We start from the raw sequence: 18692 nt of genomic DNA, 5'->3' as shown, positions 1-18692 counted from the left end.
CTAACTGAGGGGGCCAAGGAGAGGTCAGCATTCTCAACCCCCGAAGGACGTTACTAGTTCCGGGTGATGCCCTTTGGGTTGAAGAATGCCCCTACCACCTTTCAAGAGGATGGTCGACCAGGTGTTGGCTGGACTGGAGGATTTCAGTGCTGCCTACTTGGATGACATCGCAGTGTTCAGGTCCAGCTGGGCAAAGCACTTGCAACACCTCAGTGAAGTGTTGAGAGCTCTGCAAAGGGCAGGCCTCATGATCAAGGCCAGCAAGTGCCAGATCGGGCAGGGTTCTGTGGTGTACTTGGGGCACCAGGTAGGAAGCAGCCAGGTGGCGCCCCTACAACCCAAGATCGACACCTGTAGTAAAGTGGGTTTCCGTTGCAGTAACACCCCCACTTTTTGCCAGACTACTGCTGCATTTTTTCTTGGTGTGCCCTGGGTCCCTGCCCATCAGGTTCCCAGGGCCTGTGTACTTTCCCCAAAACTAACCCAATTGGCATTTCTGGCCATAGGTCAGCCCCTGGTAAATGGTACCACAGGTTCCCAGAGCACTGTGACCAGGGAAGAACCCTAAGGGCTGCAGCACTTATTGTGCCACCCTTAGAAGCCCTGTACCTTTATATGTATATATAATGCTCCAAAGTTGCCGCTCAGATAAAGCAGCACTCAAGACTTCAACTTGCTGCCATGAGCCTTTATTGGTATGGAAGGATTACATCCGCTGGTAAAATCAAGCAGCTGAATCACCGGCAGTCTTACGCGTTTCATAGTTTCCTTCTTCGAGGCTGACGATATCCTTTGGAGCAACACCCACCCCGACACCAACGCTCCCTGAGCCCAGAAACAAAGCTTTTCCTGGGCGGAGGTGTTCACACATGCCCCAGGCCAGGAAGAGCCATCTGTGGCAGGGGAGCTTCAAAGGCCTGGCAGCCTTTGTAATGCGACAAACCAACTCCAACCCTCAGGTAGGGGAGGAGAGGTGAAGCCCACTCTCCAGTGCTCGCCATCTTGCAGATGGCAGGCACTCCCCAATCAGGATTAGGGATTGTGCTCACTCCCCCACGTGAGGTGAGCACACCAAGGGTGTAGTCACCCTAAGATCAGTAGCCCATTGGCTACTGACCTCAAGACCCCTAAAACGCCCCGTAAATACAGTATTTAGGGGGCAGCCCTGAACCAAGAGGGCAGATCCAGCCTACCTACAAGAAGAAAAGAAGAAGGACGAAGAGCCTAGCAGAGCTAACAAGAGGACGACGCCCACTGACTTGGCCCCAGCCCTACAGGCTGTCTCCCCTCGAACCTGCTCCTGCGAAATCCCGGTGTGTCCAGCAGCCAGCAACCTCACAAACCCCGGAGGACCTGCCTGCCTTCACTTCCCAGACTGTTTCTCCCGTGAACACCGGAAGTGTTTAAACTGCAGCTTCTGGTACCAGCCAGAGACCGCAGATCCAGCCCACTCTGCACCAGACGAACCCGGCCCGAGCTGGAGTGGAAAAACACCACAAGGAGGTCCCCCTGGAAATCCTGACCAGAGATCCGGCGACCCCTGACCTGCCTCAAGCCTCCAGACGACGCCTGCAGCCTCAATCCAGAGGACCCCCCTACCGCGACCAGAGCGGGTAAGAAAAGCAGACGTCACAAGGCACCCCTGCACCCGACGCCCCACGGCCTTGTGTGCCCAAACCAGTGGTGCCTAACCAAGCCACGGCATCCCAACTTACCCCTCGAAGTGGTGGTCGCACCCAGAAGAGCCTCGTCCCCGAGCCTGCAGTGTTTTTGTCCCGGAGGTTCTCCATTCAAAACAGGGCACCTGAGCTCAAAACAGCACCCTGCACCCGGCCGCCCTAGTGTCGCTGAGGGTGCACGTTTGGTGCTACTTTGGTCCCCAACTTGCTCTGAGCTTATCCCTAGGAGCTTTGCTCCCACATCCCAGTGGCCTGCTTACCAGCAGCCACCAACCGGAGGTCCCCTATCCCCCATTGGATAACATTGGGCCTCAACCCTCTGCACCCGGCCGCCTTAGTGCCGCTGAGGATGCAACAACAGTGCATCACTGACCCTGGGGGACCCCTGAGTCTAACCCCAGAACCTTAACTCCCACAGTTGTTTACTTACCTCCAAACCGATAACCTGTTTTTCCTCCATAGGAAAACATTGACAATTTTCCCTCCCAAAAAACGATTAAGTATGGAGTTTTGAAAACTAAAGATATTCTTTAAAAATCGTACAAATAACCAAAACTTGTTTTCTCACCTGTTTGCAGGACATGTCACAGTGCTGAATCTAGGCATCCAGCACTGAGTTAGAAAGAGTAACATAAAAGTAACTTACCTATAATTTACTGAAAAAGCCTATTCATTCCAATGTACTGTATTTGCTAAGTGTTGCATACTACTGCGCCCCTTTAAACCTAACAAAGTACAATTTATATTGCATTTTCAAACTGTCCTATATCCAGTAACTTATTACTGAAAAGTATTTAATGCTTACCTGTACCAGGCCTGCTTGGTTCTAAAAATAAACAGTAGATTATACAAACACACCTGGCCTAGAGTTCAGTTCTTGAGTGTGTGAATTCATTTGCTGACTGAGTGTGTACATCAAATGCTTAACACTGTCCTCTGATACTGCCTTACTGCTCGACCAAGCTACCACTATTAGAGAGTAAGGTTCCATCTAAGTTTAACATCTGCCTACCTTTGAGTACAGAATTAGATTCAGGGCGGCTCACAAAACCCAAAACCAAGCCTGGATTGATTTTGTAGACTACTCAGTAAAAACACTAGGTGGCTGGTTAAGTGGAAACAATGTGCAGGACTTTAATGGATTTTACAACCTGTTTATGAAGGAACACATATTGAGTAATTGCATTGATGAAAAGTTGCATCAGTACCTGGTAGACCTAGGTCCACTTTCTCCCCAAGAATTGGGAAAGAAGGCAGACTACTGGGTCAAAACAAGGGTAACTAGGACATCCCCTGGGGGTGACCAAAAGAAAGGGGTTATAAAGCCTCCCCAGAGGAAAGACAGTGAACCCCTTAAAGATAAATGTAAGGAGTCCCAGGTAGCCCCCCAAAAACCTGTCCAGGAGGGAGAGCCCAAAGACACCTCACAAACTAAAACAGGGTACCAAGGTAAGAATTGGTATCCCAACAGAATATGGTGTCACAACTGTCAAAAGGAAGGACACCACACCAAGGACCTTAGCTGTCCTAAAAACAAAGTCCCTAGTACAGATCCAGGGGTGACTAGTGTAGCTCCAGGGGCTGCCAGTGTAGCTTTGGAGGAGGGCTCCTCAAATTAGGAAGTCCTCCTAGCCTTCAACTGGAAAATGGGCCCCAAGAGGTGAGCTGGAAATTCCAGAGGGGAATATACACTTCCACCACCTACTTGTGAATGGCATCTCAGCCACTGCCCTGAGAGATACCTGTGGAAGTCACACTTGGTACATGACAGGTTGGTACTCCCACACCAGTATGTCTCAGGGGAAACAAGAAGAGTAAGGGCTGTACCAGGGGGTGTCACTGTTATGCCTGTGGCTGTAGTGCCCCTAGCTGGGTCCCTTAGATGGAGAAAGGTGGACGTCAGTAAAGACCTCACCCCTTGATTGTCTCCTGGGGAATGACCACTCAGAGGTTGGTCTGAGCCAAAGAGAGGTACTGGTCCAATACCAGACCTCACCCAAGAAACCTGGGGAGGCTCAACCTGCAGTTAGTGCAGCTAAGCCCCAAAAGAAAAAGAAGAAACAGGGTAGGAAAGGTGGGCAACTGTTAGCCACAGCTCCAGTGGGCCAGGGAGATTGTATCCCAGTAAGGGAGAACTCCAAAAGTGGCACTGGTAAAGTCCCCCCTAGCCAACAAAAAGACAACTGTCCATCCTGAGTTGGTGGCTCCTCAGCTGGCAGAACAGAGGGAGTAGGAAGGGCGTTCACTACCAAGTGTAGTGACCCCCCGCCCCCCCCCCCACCCTAAAACAGCAGACAGGCAGCCAGAACCCAAAGAAGCCTGTAAGATACCCCCCTCAATTACCAGTCAGGAGCTAAAGGTGTGGTTCTGGGCACTGACAAAATCTAAAGCTAAATCTAGGCATCCAGCACTTAGGTAGAAAAAGTAACGTAAAAGAAACTTACCTGCAATTTGTTGAAAAAGCCTATTCATTTCAATGTCCAGCTCCACTGTGGAGTTTTAAAATTTGAAAATATTCTTTAAAAACCGCACGAAGAACCAAAACGCATTTACTCACCGGTTTCTAGGAAATGTCCCAGTGCTGAATCTAGGCATCCAGCACCGAGTTAGAAAAAGTAATGTAAAAGTAACTTACCTGTAATTTATTGAAAAAGCCTATTCATTCCAATGTACTGTATTAGCTAAGTGTTGCATACTACTGCTCCCCTGTAAATCAAACAAAGTACAATTTCTATTGCATTTTCAAACTGTCCTATATCCAGTAACTTATTACTGAAACATAGTTAATGCTTACCTGTACCAGCCCGGCTTGGTTCTAAAAATAAACAGTATATTTTTATACAAACACAATTGGCCTAGAGTTCAGTTCTTGAGTGTGTGAATTCATTTGCTGACTGAGTGTGTACATCAAATGCTTAACACTGTCCTCTGATACTGCCTTACAGCTCGACCAAGCTACCAATATTAGAGAGTAAGGTTCGATCTAACTTTAACCTCTGCCTACCTTTGGGGACTCTTGGAATCTATACACACTGTACCTCACTTTGGTGCAGTGTATATATAGAGCCAGTTTCTTACAACACCATCCTGGCTTGGGAGCCCCCACAAGACCCAGACAGAGGTGAGAGCCTTCTTAGGTCTCACCGGGTACTACAGGAGGTTTGTTAAGGGTTATGGCACCATTGTTGCCCCTTTGACAGTGCTGACTTCCAGGAAGCAGCCCAAGAAGGTGATCTGGACTGAGTCCTGCCAGAAGGCTTTTGATGCCCTGAAGGCCGCCATGTGCACTGCAACCGTGCTCAAGGCACCCGACTTCTCCAAGGAATTTGTCATGCAGACTGACGCTTCAGAGCATGGTGTGGGAGCGGTGCTCTCACAACTGAACGAAGAGGGCCTAGACCAGCCTGTAGTCTTCCTTAGCAGGAGACTACTCCCCAGGGAACAGTGGTGGAGTGCCATGGAAAGAGAGGCTATTGCTGTGGTCTGGGCACTGAAGAAGCGGAGGTCCTACCTATTTGGGACTCCCTTCTGGGTTCAGACCGACCACAGGCCTCTCAGATGGTTAATGTAAATGAGGGGTGAGAATCCAAAACTGCTGAGGTGGTCCATCTCCCTACAGGGAATGGACTTTACGGCGGAACACCGTCCTGGTACAGAGCACGCCAATGCAGATGGTCTGTCCAGGTTCTTCCGCCTTAGTGAAGAGAACTTCCAAGAGGGTGGGTAGTTCTCCCTACTTTCAGCTGGAGGGGACATGCGTTAGACTTGGCAGCTTTTGCTTTCGGACCTCCGTTTGTGCTGGCTTAGTGTTTTTGCACACTTTTCTCACTGCTAATAAGTGGCAAAGTGCAAGTGCTTCTGTGGTAAAATGTGTTATGAATTGGTGTTTCCATGATTGGCCTGTTTGATTTATGCGTCAGTCCCTAGTAAAGTGCACAGCGTGTCCCAGGGCCTGTGAATCAAATGCCGTTGGTGGGCTGCAGCACGGGATTGTGCCACCCACACGAACGGCCCATAAAAGGTAACTCAGACCCGCCATTGCGGAGTCTGCGTGCAGTTTGTAACTACCATGTCGACTTGGCCAGTGCACACACTTGCCAGTCCCTCACCTTCCCTTTTCTTACATGTCAGCCACCCCTAGGGTAGGCCCGAGGTACCCCTGGGGGCAGGGTGCAGTGTATGTGAAAGATAGGACATGTCCTGGTGGGTGTGGCATGTCCCGATAGTGAACTACGGCCAATTTCATTTTTCGATATTGCAAGGCTACCTGTTCCCCATAGGACAAAATGGGGAGTTTGTTTATGACATCTTATAAACAAAACTGGCCCGGGAATTAGGTAGGAAAATTAAATTTAGTATGCCTGAACTCAGAATCTAAAGATGCATCTTTTAGTGAAGGTGATTTTTACCATTCTGTGTCTGAAAATACCACGTTTAGAGAGTAGGTATTTTCTTGCTCAGCCATCCCATGTGCCTCTGCTGGAATGTGGATTGCCTGCCTGGGTTTTGGATGACAGAAGGCTGGGGAGCAGGAGTGGCTCCAGATAGTCTAGGTGGGTCAGGAAAGGGCTGAATAGAACTGGAATGCAATTGGGGAAGGGGGAGGAGATTTCCTTGCACCTCAAACGGCCTGGTCTGCCTCTGACCATGCCGTCTCCACCTCCTGCCAGGAAGTCACACCAGAGAAGGCAGAACTGGTTCTGGCTGGGCACAGACACTCTATGCCTCAAAGGATTTTGGGATATAAATAATGATGCCCAGACCCCTGAACTTTAGAACTCTTTTGGACCAAGAAGACTGCCAAGAAGAAGCGCTGGAGAATCTGAGAGGAGGAACTACCACTTTGCTGTGTGCTTTGCTGTGTTGACCTGCAGTGGCTGCTTCTGTCTTGGGTAGTGAAAGGACTGGACTGAACTTTCTACAATCTATTTTTGGGAGTTTCTCCAAGGGCTTGAGGTAGAGTTTGCCCCCTGTTCAAGAAGTCTCAGGAACAACAAAGACTTCAAGTTCTTCTGCCCTCAGTACTGGGGACTGTGTGTTTTGTGCTGCAACAGAAGAAAAAGCAACCCGACGACTTAGACGCCGCCGATTCCGTGTCCTGAGGGCACCGCAGAGGGCACTGCCGCAACGCGACCCTGGTTTTACAGACGCCGCCTGCTGATGCCGCTACCAAGCCGCTGCTCGCACCATGACCTGTGGGCACCGCACTCTGCACCGCCTCGCGACGGTGCCGCTCCACACCAAAAATAGACGCCGCTGCTTGCACCGTGGTTCGAGGGCACAGCTCATAAAGTTACACGACGCACCGCTCTCATCCCGTACCGCAGCCTTGGCCAACAGACGCCGGCGGCATCGACTCCAGTTTGTCAGCCGACGCCAGCGCTTCAGCAACGACAACGCCACTGCTTGCACCGTTACCTGCCAGCACCGAGATGAGCACTGCATTCACTTTGCACCATGACCCTGGTCTCATGACGACGCCATCTGACGCCGCCACCGAGCTGCTGCTCGCACCGCGACCTGAGGGCACCGCACACCGCACCAGACGCCTGCCGACGCCAACGCTCCTGACTTCAACAGAGAGGAGTTCAATCTGCAAAGCGTGTGACTTCGAGGGCCCGACGACTACTGCACTGACCTCCGGAACCGACACCTGCAGAAGCCGGGCTTTCAGAAGCTCAGCGAGAGGTCGCCGACACCCTGCATTTCTATAAGGTACTGTTTGCGGGTCTTCCCGACACCGTAGCTGGCCAGCGACTCCGCGGTCAGCCAAAACTGTTTGGATTTGTTGGTTCACGACGCCGTGATAGCCCCGGATGGAGCTATCGACATCAAGGAACTGCTTTTCAAGCATATTTTGATAACTGACGATTTTTAAGTACTGGATTGTGGATTTGTATCGTTTTTGGTCTTGTCTTAAGTATATAAAAATATAGGGTATTTTTCTACACTGGTGTGGTGTCCTTTTGTAGTGCTTACACTGTATTACTGTTGGTTATGTGCAAATGCTTTACACACTGCCTCGAAGATAAGCCTGACTGCTCATGCCAAGCTACCAAGGGGGTGAGCAGGGGTTATCTTAAGAGTGTAACTCCCTTACCCTGACTAGAGTGGTGGTTTCTGCCTGGCTTTGGCACATGCCCTAGCCTAAAAAAAATCTCATTTGTAACAGAGAGCGTGTAATAGATGGTGTGTAAAGAACAAGGTTGAATGCCATCATAGGCAGGAGCTACTTGGGAAATATCTCCGAGGACAAAACTGTTAAGTCAGGTGGCATCTGGCTCCGAGCTGGCAGAATCATCAAAACGTTTCGATTAACTCAGGACTGGAGAGTAGCCTAGAGGTTTGTGGAGCCATCATCAAAATGTCTAACATGATGTGTCAAAAGGCCTTGACCTGGGAGGAGGAGACAGATGGCACAAGAAACACTAGCTAGTTCTTCAGAATCACCTTCTAAGTTGAGGAAGAGGCCAGGTCACAGGACGAGGACACGGAGTCTCTGAATACTCCTGGAAGCAGGGAGCATCTCTGAAGAAGAGGACTTCTCCTTCCTGTGCTGTTTTTTTATGTGTGCTGTTCACAGTAAGATCCATTGGGGGATGGTTCCTGGTCATGGACTTACCAGAAGAGATTAAAGGACTGCTTGGGGTGTTCATGCATGTCCTTGCCAAAACAGTTTGGCCTTCTAGTCCCTTTTCGTGCATGGATGAGAGTAAAAGTCACAGTCAGAGGTGTCAAGATCTGATCCAAGACACCACATACAAAGGAAATGTGGATATGATATGGACATATTGCGACAGTCACCAGGGCTTAAGCCCCAAAAATGTAGGAGATCACATTTAATTCTATAAGGAATGTCATCTATGAAACCCTGGGAAGAAAAGGCAACCGAAACCCAAACTTTGAGTGCTTAGCTGAGAAATGTTTACAAACAAATAGTTTTTGAAAAACAAGTTATAACAGACCCTACTATTGCTAACTACAGGTGTACTTTACTTGCATCAACCTTTAAGATATCATTAGTTAAACATTTAAACTAAGAAATGTTATGGGAAAACCCCAAAAACGTAATCTTAAGGAAATGAATGTTGACTAAGGCAGAGGTCGTCAAACTGTGGGGCACGCCCCCCTGGGGGTCCGTGGCGGCAGTCCCAGGGGGGCGCAAATGCCTCATTAAGTACTTAAGAATGAAGATGGCCTGGAAGAGGAACTTTGCTTATTTTTCACGTTTCCAGGCTGACTTCATTTACGTGACAGTTGAAGTGTTGAGAAAAGTAAGGCAGCTGTGATCCTGAACCTTGGGGGTTGCGAAGTCAACAGCTTGGCTAAAAATAACAAAATATTTTATAAGTATTTTGTTGAATTTACATGTTCAGCAACTGCATTTCAAATAATGATCAGGCCTACAAGTGAGAAATGAGGTGTTAAATAAATGCATGTGAATTTATAATGTGTTTAGGTCCTAGCATGTAACAGAAAGCAATGTGAATATGCAAGGCATTATTCTAAAATTGTATTAAACGCAGTCTAAGATAGGTTGCCACACAATGATTTTGCGTATGTCATCAGGGTCAATGATATTATGTGGCACAGGAGCACCATAGACAAATTATGCAGTATAATGAAGCACATTTTTACTAGTATTAATTATTTTGAAATTTTATTCACTTGGTAGTACTGACTAGGCACAGATTTCACTTCATTAGTAGCAATTTAACAGCTAAATACAGAACTAAGCCACTGAAAGTTGGCCAGCTACCCTTTGTGAAGGGCTTTCAATGCGCACAAACACGTCACCATGTTTTTAGTAACTTTTGATCCATTTGAGCTTCAATCACATTTTTTTAAAATCTGCAAATCCATAAATATGTGAAAAATGTCACGGCTGCAGACTCGCATAATTCCAGCGGCCCTTTATAAGATAACACAAGTACTTTCAAAGAATACATATTAGTAATAGCTAACCAGACTGTACCTATTGCAGGATTTTTTTATAAGACCATTAAAAGTACACTTTTCAAAACTCAACATCCCTACATTGCCTCTAAAAAATAATTATTTTTTTGCCATGATGGTGCTTCAAGTTATCCCATAAATTAAATCACATTACACCCCCTCCTTGAGCTCTCACACAGAGTACCTCCAGCTCCCTGTTAACATATCTGGGATGGTTGTTTTTAATATGGCAAGTCTTTGCAAAATTAAAAACACATGGGCACCTTAGTCCTCATCCCCCCTGCCAACTTTGGCCTCTGTTTACATGCAGATGTCCTTTCAGGTGAGTTGAGAGGGTACAAGGGAAGAGACCAAAAGGGTCATATTCAAAGGCCCAAGTGCCCGGACCCCTGTGGTTTCTGGGTAATGGCCCAGCAGAAAGAGTAAAGGCGTGAAATGCATGGACAGCATCAAAAGAGATAGACCAGAGGAGGATGCGCTATGTGGAACTGAATTTTTTCGTTTATAAATGAGACCGCTTCCCCCTATCCTCAGAGAGATGCCTGAAGAAAGTGTTCAGAAATGCAGGTTTATTTTTCTTTTTTTGGCCACCACTACCATTAGTACAGCAGCTGCATTGGCACTGGTACAATGGTGCGAGGGGCCAATGCACACCAATAATGAGGGTGGCGCTAGCACAAGCCATTTTCCTTGTTAGCATTAGAGTCCGGATTACAAGCAACAGGGAAGAATGTGGATATTTTCCTCCATTTTTCGAAACCAAGGGGCAGACTGTCTGCTTTGGGTGTCAGACTTAGAAATAACAGCCAGTGGAATGGGCAGAAGAGTAGGTATCATTTGGGCTGCATGGCATCAGGACCCAGGGGTGTGAGGGCCCAACTAAATCCTTATTATTGCTGCTTTACTCATTCCTTCCTTGCAGTAGGGCTCAGTCCACCCTTGCTGTGTCAGTGTTGTGTCCGGCATCAGACCAATGGCCCAAGAGAGAGAATAATTTGAGCAGAGGACACACTTTAGCTTTAGGCTTCAGGGAGATGGCAGAAAGGAGGGTGGGAGGAGGACTTTAACATGGGGTAGAGAAGACTTCCAGCTTCGCAAGGCAGTAGGTCTCATTAGTGAAGCAAGCAAAGTGGCACTGGGGCCCAAGAGTGTGAAGGGCCCACTGCATCACAAATAAGACTGTCTCATACTTTACAATAAGACATGAGGAGAACATTAGGGATAAGGTGGTTCACACATGGGCGCTCATTTTTTCTGTTAGGGACAGAGAATCTGTTTCAAGAATGGAGTGATGGGCAGATGTGGTGGGGAAGGGGTGAAAGAGACAGAGGGGCTCACCTACTATTCATGGCTGCAGCTACCGTTGGCCCAGAAGGTGCAATTGCATTGAGACCCAAGAGCATGAAGACCTCAATTAATGGGAGTAGTATTTTTTGTTTAGTTCAGTTTATATGGGTTTGCTCTTTTATACATCTCACAGTTAGTGTGAAGTATTAGCTACTGAAAAAGTGCCCCTGATATTATATCATAAGCACCACTCTCTGCGCTCAGTCCTATCCCTCACAATTATCCATAACGTTTTGGAGGGGGGCCCTACTTCAAAAAAAATTGGGTTAGGGGGGCTCAGAGCAAAAAAGTTTGAAGACCTCTGGACTAAGGTGTAGTAGATGCTACCCCCAAAACCTAAAAATGCTAGAAATTCAAAGGTTTAGATATGACCTTAACTATACATTTTACCATCACCATGGTGACTTGAGCTGAACTCTTACCTACAGCACGCTTAATTTATAATGCACATTTATTAAAATCATCGACAATGACAACTTAATTTATATTCGTTAATAAAATGTACACAGTAATAATAAAGTATAAAGCTATCATGTTGATACATACCGACTTACAATAAACTGATGCTTTAAATAAAATAGTTAGCTAAAGAATGATGATGGATTCAACCCAGATCTGTGACTGGGGGCAAGTGTCTGAAAAGTTTCAGCGCTCCGTCCATCATCTCCTTGTGTTTGCTTTGTTCGCCCTAAGTTAGCAGGGTATACTAAGACGTGGGTCCCTTGCTCACTTTGCCACTGGATTCAAGCCAGCCTGGCTGATGAAGGGTGTTAACCAGAAACCGGTCCTAGGATGCTGGTTTCCGGGTCAGGGAATACCTGGCTTGCAGCAGCGGTCCGTGGAGGGAGTTCCGTGGGGCGGAAAGGCGGGGCAGGGTGGGGGTTACTAAACACCGGAACATGGATAATTGGAGGTAAGTAAACAATTAAATAAATAAAACGAATTTCGTAGCGCGCCCTGCATCACAAAATGCGGTGCAGCGCGGGCTACGAAATTCGTTTTATTTATTTAATTGTTTACTTACCTTGAATTATCCATATTCCGGTGTTTAGTACCCCCCACCCTGCCCCTCCTCCGCCCCGCCTTCCCGCCCCACGGAACTCCCTCCACGGACCGCTGCTGCTGGCTTGGCAGTTCAGGCTGGACTGTTCCCATGAGGCACAGGGTCAAGACTGATTTGCATATAGCTAGGTCCGAACTGAGGTGGTGAAGTGAGCTAAAGAATGATGATGGATTCAACCCAGATCTGTGACTGGGGGGGAGTGTCTGAAAAGTTTCAGCGCTCCGTCCATCATCTCCTTGTGTTTGTTTCAATAAAATACTAGCACCATAACATTACACACATTATTTCCAACAACCAGTTATACAATCTGTAAGATGCAATTCAATACAATTTCATATTATACTTGCACAGATTATTTTTTTTATACAAAGCTAGACAAAATAATAACATTTCACATTTTAACTCATTAACTACCAAACAAATAACACTAATGGAAATAGTGTGCCAACAACATTATGGGCTGGATTTAGAGTTTGGCAGATGGGGATTCCGTCACAAACGTGACGGATATCATGCCTTATTACAAGTGTGATAGGATATAATGACCTTGTAAATAGGCGGACTGGATAAGCATCACATTTTTTATGAAGTACCCGTCCGACAAACTCTTAAAACAGGCCCTAAATACCAACATATTTATTTCAAGCCACACATTAAACATTTAATTCATATCTGGTCTAAAAATGAAGACTACACAAATAATCAGTTCGCTTATTAAATCTAGTTAACATTTTTTAATTTACCCTTTACAGCGGACCTGTGATAATCAGTCCTAGTCCTGCAGAAACAGACATTTTGTAAGTCCCAACTTTCAGGAAAAATTCTGTAACTACTTCCATGCTGCTGCAAAAGTCTTTAAACCTCAGGGATGTCTGAAATCAGACCATTGCTTCAATTGTGAAAATCCTGCTCACAAATTCCAGTCAAGTTTTCAGCGAAATGTCCAGTAACAATTCGGTTGCTGCCCATCTGCAATTTTCTAAGATATGTTAAGTCTTTACTGTCAATTCGGCTCTCTGGAGTAGGGGAGTGGGTGGAGATACCTCCTCCCCCTGGAATGTGTCAATAATACCAAATAGGATGCAGATTTATTTAGCACGGTATTCTCATGTATCTGCCAGTCATGTTTTTGTAAATACTTTGTCTTTTGCCAGTAATGAGTAGAAGGGCTTATAGCTGTAAATGGGCATTGTATTAAATAACTGCTCCCACAATTAATTCAACGGATGTACCTTTGCCACAATGCACAGCTTTTTGTATAACTTTTATTCATTAACCACAATATACCAGATATCCAGGAGAATAAACCTAGAGAATCAGAAGAAGATTTATACATTATCAATTCTTTGAATTTTCCTTCAGTGTTATAACATAACAGCCTTTGTCTCCAAAGGCATGATCTTTACACCTCTACTGTATAGTTATTATAAAGAACTAGCTCTGCTCACGTAAAGCACTTAAGTTCCCTTCTGACCTGAGAGTGTTTCAGCTTTAAAGGCTGAGGCAGTGAGTCTGCTTGAGTAATTTTCATAATATATTTTATGATCCACCCGTAGCCCAAGTATTCAAATGGTTAGGAGCACCAGGAGGATATCAAATATGCCGGAATATTATTGCAAGGATTTTAAAGGTAGCCTACTTGTCCAAATGATCTAGGATTAGTAGCAAGGCTTGAAAACATTTAAAGAGAAAAATATCTGAGTTACCTGTGCAATTTTAGCTTCATAATCATTAGACAGCTGAACACAAACTTCTTCAGCTCGAGTTCGACATGCTTTCTCTACTCGGTCTTTCCAATTTGCTTGAATGATAGAATGCCAGGCGCGCCATGCTTTCTTCATTAAAGCCATGGTGTAGTGCTTATCCGCTAGGTTCCGTGCATAAGCCTTGAATGTGATAAAATTCCTCATTAGCATTGCTTCAATAATTGATCTAAAGATACAATAATAAAAACTGAACACAGAAAATAAGTTCTTACCACTACTTTTATATTTCCTAAGTCCATAACTTTTGTACGGCATTTCCTTCTAATCATTTCTACTAAGCAAGAGATGGCAATTAAAAATTTCAATATGAAAAAGGTCTTCATTGAACTACACTCTAGGTAATGTACAATTATCCTTAAAGCTCTCAGGCTCTATGCTGTACTGTTTAGAGGCACCAAGATATGTGCTGAAATGGAAGTGCCCCACATAGCTTTCCAGGCAAACCGTGTCATATTTGATTAGGTACATGCCTATGCAAATGCTTTGACACATGCTAGCAACACATACATTGATTGAACATTAGTGCTCTGGGGTTAGAGGAGGCAGGTAGAACCTCAATGAGAATTAAAATTAGTCTTGGGGAGAGGAACCCAATTATCTCTTCGGGATCCACCACCATATGTGTGAGTTTCTAAGGACTAAGTACATTTTTTTTTTTTTTACAATTTTTATTAATAACAAAAAGCATCGGTTCAAGCATTGTACAGTTATCAGTGGCAAGGCAAAACAAAATCAAGACAATGCTCCACAACTTATGCAGGGTCAAGGATACATAGAACTTCTCTCACTGGAGATTATTTCGGCTGTTACAGTTACTACATCTTTACATGGTCTAGAACATGCGGAAACAGGTATTTGGCACAAGTACTGAGACGCCCTAGTGTTGGCTGCCTGGTGAGGGGGTCCCCACAGTCCCATCCAGCTTGTTCATCAATGTTGGCCTCTCCCTCCTCAGTTCCACGGTGGGAGAGATGCAGATATCACCCCTATATTTATTTCACTTTCCCAATTTGTGGTCCCACTTTTTGGGGCAACCTCGTCCCTTAAATACTGTTTCTTCAGCAATCATGGCATAGCCCATGTCAGTCGCCCAGTCCCTTACCCATGGCAGCTCATCAGCCCCCCACTTCTGGGCAATGTTGCGTTTGGCTATGCTCCACCCCATGGTGGCCCACAATTGTTCCGTCTGTGAAAGATCAGTCGCCTCCAAAATATTGAGCAGGCATAATTTGGGGGATGGTTGAATAGTTTTGCCACAAGCCCTAGTTAGTTACCTGGTGATATCCGTCCAATATTGTTGGATGTGGGGGCAGTCCCAGATGATGTGTGTGAATGTACCAGTCTGGTTGCATCGTCTTAGGCAGAGTGGGTCCGGCCTCCTACCCAACCTAGACAATAATTTGGCATCAAAATAGACCCTGTGGAGCACCTTAAGCTGAACCAGTCGGAGTCGCATAGGAATCGCCACCTCCCTGAGAGAAGCAAGCGCCTCCCTCCAGTCCTCATCTCCCCCAGATCGCGCTCCCAGCTCGACCGTAATTTCAACATGGGGTCTAGCCGGTTATTCACTAATTTTTTATACGTGAGGGAGAGGTCTTTACGGTCCATTGGATCTAACAATAGTCGGTCTTCCAGCGGGGAGGAGTCTGGAAGGGGGGACCCCTGGGAGGGCTGAGTCAATGGCATGGCTAATTTGTATATGCCTAAAAGTCTCTGAGTATGCAAGGTGGTATTTCATTTGAAGGTCTAAACGTGGCCTTCTTCCCCTTCACCCACAAATCCCCCACCCTAGAAATCCCAATCAAGTCCCACTTGTCAAACCCTGGACATGCGCTGAGGTGTCCTAAGATATCTGGTTCCCACAACAGAGTCGCCTTAGTAAGATGGTTATGCCACCCTAGCTTACGCTAGAGTGTGTGCCACACTTCCACCGTGCGGGCCGTGGAGCCGGTCAACTGTAATTTACGATGATTTGTATAAAGTGCCCTGTTATATCCCCCTCCCCCTTCCCCATCAGCCAATGGTCAGTCCTGAAATTAGGATCATCGTGGGGTCCAAACACCCATCTGTTAATGGCTGTCAACTGCGATGCCTGATAATAAAGACGTAAATCCGGCAGCCCTATACCCCCGTCATACTACCACTTGGTGAGTTTGTTTATGGCAATCCGTGGGGGCCGACCCTCCCAATGCAACCACCGCATCACCCCTTCAATTTGCGAAAAATAGGAATCGGGGATCGGATTAGGAGCATTTTCCAAGGCATAGAGAAAGCCCGGGAGTGCAAGCATTTTAAACAGGGAGGCGGGTCCCAAAAGAGTAAGGGGCAACGACCTCCAATGCGTCTCATCCGACTTCAAGCGTTGCAGGGGCATCTTAAGATTCCGCTCATAGAAAAGATTAACGTCTGGTGTAATAAAAATGCACAAATATCGAAAACCTTGTACTTCCACTGGGATGTCGTAGCCTCTAGGGCTATATGGGGGTTCTCCCCAAAGTGCATACATTTGGGATTTGGACCAGTTTATCTGATACCCCGAGTGTGCCCCAAAGATGTGAAAAATGTGCAGGACATGACGTAGAGAGCGTGCTGGTGAGGCCAAGTAGAACAAAATATCGTCCCAGTAGAGCGATATTCGGTCCTCGTGTGCGCTGGTCCATTTAAGGCCCCTAATTTCCGGGTCACCCCTTACCCAGACTGCCAACGGTTCCAACACCATGGCAAAGAGGAGCGGCGACAGCGGGAAGCCCTGTCTCATGCCCCGTCGAAGGGGAAAAGAGGCGGAGCAGTGATTATTAACCGTGATATGTGCCGTGGGTCGCTCATATAACAACCTGATCCATCCAATCAGTTTGGGACCAAACCCCATGCGGTCGAGGACAGCAAAGAGATAGTCCCACTCAACAGTGTCGAACGCCATTGCGGCATCCAGTGACTATAAGATCGCTTCCTCCTCAATAGTATCCAGCCGCCCCAGTATTCTGTGAACACGACGGAGATTTCTAGCCGTATTCCTACCGGGCATAAAGCCGGACTGATCTGGATGAATTAAATCATAGAGATACGGGACCAAACGATTAGCTATTAGCTTGGCCAGGATTTTCGCTTCCACCGTGAGCAGCGAGATAGGGCGATACGATTTGCACTCCTTCGCCGGTTTACCGGGCTTATGAATCACTACAATGGCGGCATTGCGCATATCAGCTGGCAGCAGCCCTGAGTCATAGCATTCGTATACAAGTTTAAAAAGTGGGGCGCTAGCTTCGTAGCCATTGGTTTAAGAAGATCGATGGGTATGCCGTTAGGACCCATCGCTTTACCCGACCGAACATCCGATATTACTTTTTGGACCTCTTCCACTGGGAGATCCGCATCCAGTGCCTCTCCATCTTGAGGCGAGAGGCTCACCACATCTATAGTGGCCAGAAGGTCCACCGCCATCAAGGCTTATGAAGTCTGTGGGACCTGATACACCTCTTCAAAGTAAGACGCAAACGTTTCTGCAATCCCCTGGGGGTCCGTGATCAACGTGCCACTCGGGCCTGTTATCGCTCTTACCCATTTCGCTGCCTGTTCCTTACGCACCAGCCACGCCAGGAGCTTACCTGTACGCTCGCCCGGTTCATAAATCTGGTGACGCGTGGCTAGGGATCGCAGAGTAGCTTCCTCCAGCAGCAGCTGTTAATAATCTTGCCTCTTTAGTCCGATCCTGTGTTGTGTGTCAGGATTGGGATCCTGAGCGAAGGCCCCATCCGGGTGTAAAATGTTCTTTCTAGTTCGACCACTCTCTTGTTGCGCTCAGTTCTGTGGCCTACCATCAGCGACAACGCCCTGCCCTTGATCACCACGCCATATGCCCCCCAAAGTGTAACTGCCGACTTGACCGATCCCACGTTTTCATCGAAGTAATAGTCTGTATCTGGCCTTCCCTAATGTGAGGTATCTTTACTGCCCCCGGCTGTATCCTAATTGGGCCGGGACACCTAACATGCCGAACGCCAAAGACCGTCACAACGGGGGGAGTGGTCTGATATACCTCGCGCCAATGTCATGGGTTCAATGAAATCTCGTATGTCGTGCGCATGAGTGAATAGGTAGTCAATCTGAGATGGACTGCCATGGACACCCGACTGGTGCGTATAATGTGTGTGATGAGGGTGCGACCACCTCCATACATCCCCCACCCCAAGAGCGTCAGCAAAGCCCTGGAGTTGAGAGCCCTGAAGTGGGTCAGGTCTAGGCGGAAGTCGGTCTTGGAGACCGTCCATAGTCAAATTAAAGTCACCCCCCAGTATTAAGGATTCTACAGGCAGGGCCAATATCAAAGCCCCTATATCTTGCAAAGTTGGGCGCTGTAGTCCAGGAGAAGCATACACAAAAACCACATTGACTACTCTACCTTCCCACATACCCATGCATATCTACCTAGCACGTCTGTCCAGGTGTTTTGTACCATGTACAGACAACCCCTATGCAGAAGTATACCCACCCCTCTCGAGCCTGTGGTAAATCCAGAATGTACAATCATGCAGTAACTCTTCCTATTCAGTTCCATGCATGTATTTCCCATCAAGTGAGTCTCCTGTAGCAGCACTATGTCAAGTTCATGGTGGTGTATATATTGCAGGACTATACCCCTTTTAATTTTGTCCCAAAGGCCATTCACATTCCAGGTGGACGCTCTAAGTCCCTGTCCAGGTGTCAGCAGAACACAATAAGTGTACCATCAATAAGAGGAGTCGGTAGTCTGCACGTGTACCCTCGCAATTATTAACCAGAACCAAGCTGAGGTGATCAGTTGCCCCGAACTTGTCGCAAAACATAATACCACTGTCAACAGTACCAATGCCACGTGAGATATTCGCTAGCCAAAGTTGTCAC

General features: G+C 47.0%; 1 protein-coding gene across 3 annotated transcripts in view; it reads right to left on the bottom strand.

Annotated features, from left to right (window-relative positions):
- The window catches only part of POC5 (POC5 centriolar protein), a 373162-nt gene that overhangs the window by 200255 nt on the left and 154215 nt on the right, over nucleotides 1-18692 (bottom strand). For all 3 annotated transcript variants that reach the window (XM_085632288.1, XM_085632289.1, XM_085632290.1), the window contains one exon: nucleotides 13752-13931. In XM_085632288.1, the coding sequence (XP_085488414.1) occupies nucleotides 13752-13931 (180 nt within the window). The remainder of the gene's footprint in view (nucleotides 1-13751; nucleotides 13932-18692) is intronic.

The sequence above is a fragment of the Triturus cristatus genome, chromosome 2_1, assembly GCF_964204655.1.
Source record: "Triturus cristatus chromosome 2_1, aTriCri1.1, whole genome shotgun sequence".
NCBI classification, from domain to species: domain Eukaryota; kingdom Metazoa; phylum Chordata; class Amphibia; order Caudata; family Salamandridae; genus Triturus; species Triturus cristatus.
The sequence above is the reverse complement of the archived record's forward strand: the minus strand, read 5'-3'. Positions and strand labels throughout refer to the sequence as shown.